Below are 3,179 nucleotides of genomic sequence, written 5' to 3'. Positions count from 1 at the left end.
TGTGTGTGTGTGTGTGTGTGTGTGTGTGTGTGTGTGTGTGTGTGTGTGTGTGTGTGTGTGTGTGTGTGTGTGTGTGTGTGTGTGTGTGTGTGTGTGTGTGTGTGTGTGTGTGAGTGTGTGTGTGTGTGTGTGTGTGAGTGTGTGTGTGTGTGTCTGTGTCTGTGTGTCTGTGTGTGTCTGTTTGTGTCTGTGTGTGTAAGGCGTTTATTTGTGTTGTAGGTTTGGCCCCCCTAGCGACTGGAACTGCAAGGTGCTTGTTACATTGTTTTTACATTGTTTTAATTTTTTTGTTCTTTCAGCTTGTCACAAAATGAGGAGAAGATATTACGCCCTGTTCCTAATGTTTCTGTTGGCGGTGCCGTTGTTTCTGTTCATCCCGTCGGAAACTGTTATTAGCGGATACCCCGTGCGCTGGAAAGCATTGCTACCCTGGAACAGGCAGGCAATTTATCTGTCCTGGAAAGTCAACTGTTGTATCCAGAACCGTGTTTTACCCAGAACCATGACAAATGTTCTTGGATATGCGGAGACAATCCATAACGTTAACCTCGCCTAAGGCTAACTTTTACTCATTCAGGAAGAGAACTAGATAGGCATGGTTCTGGTTCTGGATAGTCTCCGAGACAATTTTTTCCATTCAAACCACTAATGAATATTGTATCCAGAACCGTGCCTGCGCCTAACTCATTCCGGAATGCAACCAGTTAGCAACGGTCCTGGATATAATATATATCAGCTGTGTGAATGGACGAATTGTTCTTGCAAGCTTGAAACTTTGATACACTTTCTTTGTATTCCTTGGAGAGCTAGAGTTAAAATGGCGACACTGACGCCAGCTTTACTAACAAATCGATAAGAATAAAAATGCATAAATTAAAAACCAAGAAAATGATACTTGAAGATAGACGCACAGGTGACGTGTAACTTACTACAGACTACGTAGAACTCGATTGCTAAATGGTGATTTGGTGGATTAGCACTAGTGCACTATCATAACGTTACCGTAATTGATGCCATACAGTCTCCTTGTATTTACATTATTGCCTTTTCCTTTTTTCTCCTAGCTCCCTTCTCAAAGGACTAGAGAGTGAAGATCACAACAGAACCACCAATACAACCATTGTAGTCATTAATACATCCATGGAAACGACAGATATGATAGGAAGGTACAGATATAGCAACCATATACTATGGAGGTTCTTGTCTTATTTTAAAAGCAGATTTGAATTCTAATTTCCAACGCAAAAATTTGGACTGTTATGCAGATAAAACACATGGCTCGGTGCGCAGTGAGCTTGTGTGATTCAGTGATGGTTGTAATGGTTTGATGTCCATGCCATATGGCTTCTTGCTAAAATATCTGTGCCGTTGACAAGACGTTCTGCTACTTATAAACTTTACTGCCTACTGTGCCACGTTTTCTATCTGAAAGAAACTTGACATCACAGAAAAGCAATGCATTGAATTGCTAATACCTTAACAAAGACTAGAGTAGAATTGCTAACGTTTTTTGTTGACGCCTCAGGGGAAGCCTAATGGTACAGTATTGTGTGCAGTTTGCAAGAATTCTAGGAATTGTACAGGCATTTTATCCACAGGAATGGAATGTCCACAGGAATGTCTCACATCTTTGGCATTTTGCTGACACACATCTATGCCCACATGTCGGAAACACTTCTAAGCTGACCCGCTGAGACTGGTTACCGCAGGCTAGTAAATCCCTGAACTCATGCCGCAAATCTGTACCTCCCTGTGATGACTGCCTCAAACCAAGCCAAAGTAAACTCTCTTTTCAGCCCCTCAACCAGTCTGCTCTTTCCTCACGTACCTACATGTACAATTATGCCGACTTCTATTAAACAGACAAATTTTCAAGCTAATTTCCAACCCTGTAGAGGCCATTTCTTAAATCGACACACATCCCGGGATTTATCAGAGTCTGTATGCATATTGGAAAACAAGGAAGAAAACAATCTGTTTCCTAAAGATTCGCGCGTTAAGATTCAAATGGCATTTCATACATATTTCTTCTAGCCTGCTTAAAATATTAAACGTTAAAAATGGCAGAAGGGACCATTGACCACATCTAATATCAACGATTTTTTCCGACAGGAAGTTGACTAATCTGGAGCAGAAGTTGATGCGAAGATACGTGCCGAATGAGTCAGTTGCTCAGAAAAGGTTCCAGGCCGACCAGGAAGCCTTGCGGTCCATACCAACGGAAGCACCCGGCTGGGTCTACAACCAAACCGCCGCGGATATGTTCCGGTAAGAGTTACATTCGATGGGCCTCATTCATTGAGTGTTTGCAGTCACGTGATTATGACGTCATTTAGCGACCCAGGGTTGGAAAATAAACGAAACTGTTTCTTTTCCCATGTAATTATTTCTATCACACCCGTTTTTGCCCTCAATGCACACTTCGGAATTCGGGTATGACCTTAGGTATCTGTACAATTGAAAACGTGAGGTCACTAAGTTTGAGACATTTAACCACGCCTCTTTTGACCTCTCGTGTAACCTTCCGCGGCCCCCCCCCCCCACCCAGTCCATTATGCACAACGTCAAGTAATAAGCCTTACTACTAGAGTTTCCTAGTAAACAGTATAGTAGTACCATTAAAATTCTTGACACACGCGACATTTGTTTGCTCTCCCACGTTCCGAATTCGCTCATCAGTTCTCAGTGTGACGTATTTCGTTCATGTTACCTGTCTATAACGTTAAATAAATAAATAAAAAGTCCATATAACGCCAGAAGCAGTCACTCACTGAGCAACTGGATATAATTTTGGAAATTTGACGATTTTTCAGTTACTTGAGTAACTGTTTTTTTACGTATCTTATTACCTGGATGTCTAACCTTCAACGACGTAGCACAAATAAACGTTACATGAATCGACAACAGGATTATGAGGTTATATATGTGCCAAACCAATAAATTGAAAATAAACAGGACTATGATGTTCCATATGGTCCTAACTTAGAGATGTAGAACATCAAGTTTTTAATGGTCTGACCAATGGACAGTTTGCTACAAGCATTATTTAGTCAGGCCTATAACTTCTGTTAGACTATACGTTTGAAGTAGTATGAAATGAATGCTTCTCTTCAATTTTTAACAGGAATAAAACAATCAGCAGTCGATTCGGAAACGGTAATTTCATGGTCACGCAAGAG

The 3,179-nt window shown here is 41.2% G+C and overlaps 1 protein-coding gene across 1 annotated transcript in view; it reads left to right on the top strand.

The window, feature by feature from the left end:
* LOC109477495 (alpha-2,8-sialyltransferase 8F-like) overlaps window positions 1-3,179 on the top strand; it is an 8,089-nt gene that overhangs the window by 776 nt on the left and 4,134 nt on the right. The window contains exons 2-4 of the mRNA XM_019778779.1: window positions 300-438; window positions 1,065-1,166; window positions 2,113-2,268. Of these exons, the coding sequence (XP_019634338.1) occupies window positions 311-438; window positions 1,065-1,166; window positions 2,113-2,268 (386 nt within the window). The 5' untranslated portion in view covers window positions 300-310. The remainder of the gene's footprint in view (window positions 1-299; window positions 439-1,064; window positions 1,167-2,112; window positions 2,269-3,179) is intronic.

Source organism: Branchiostoma belcheri, unplaced genomic scaffold (genome assembly GCF_001625305.1).
Source record: "Branchiostoma belcheri isolate BF01 breed outbred unplaced genomic scaffold, Haploidv18h27 scaffold40, whole genome shotgun sequence".
In the NCBI taxonomy this organism is placed as follows: domain Eukaryota; kingdom Metazoa; phylum Chordata; class Leptocardii; order Amphioxiformes; family Branchiostomatidae; genus Branchiostoma; species Branchiostoma belcheri.
The sequence above is the reverse complement of the archived record's forward strand: the minus strand, read 5'-3'. Positions and strand labels throughout refer to the sequence as shown.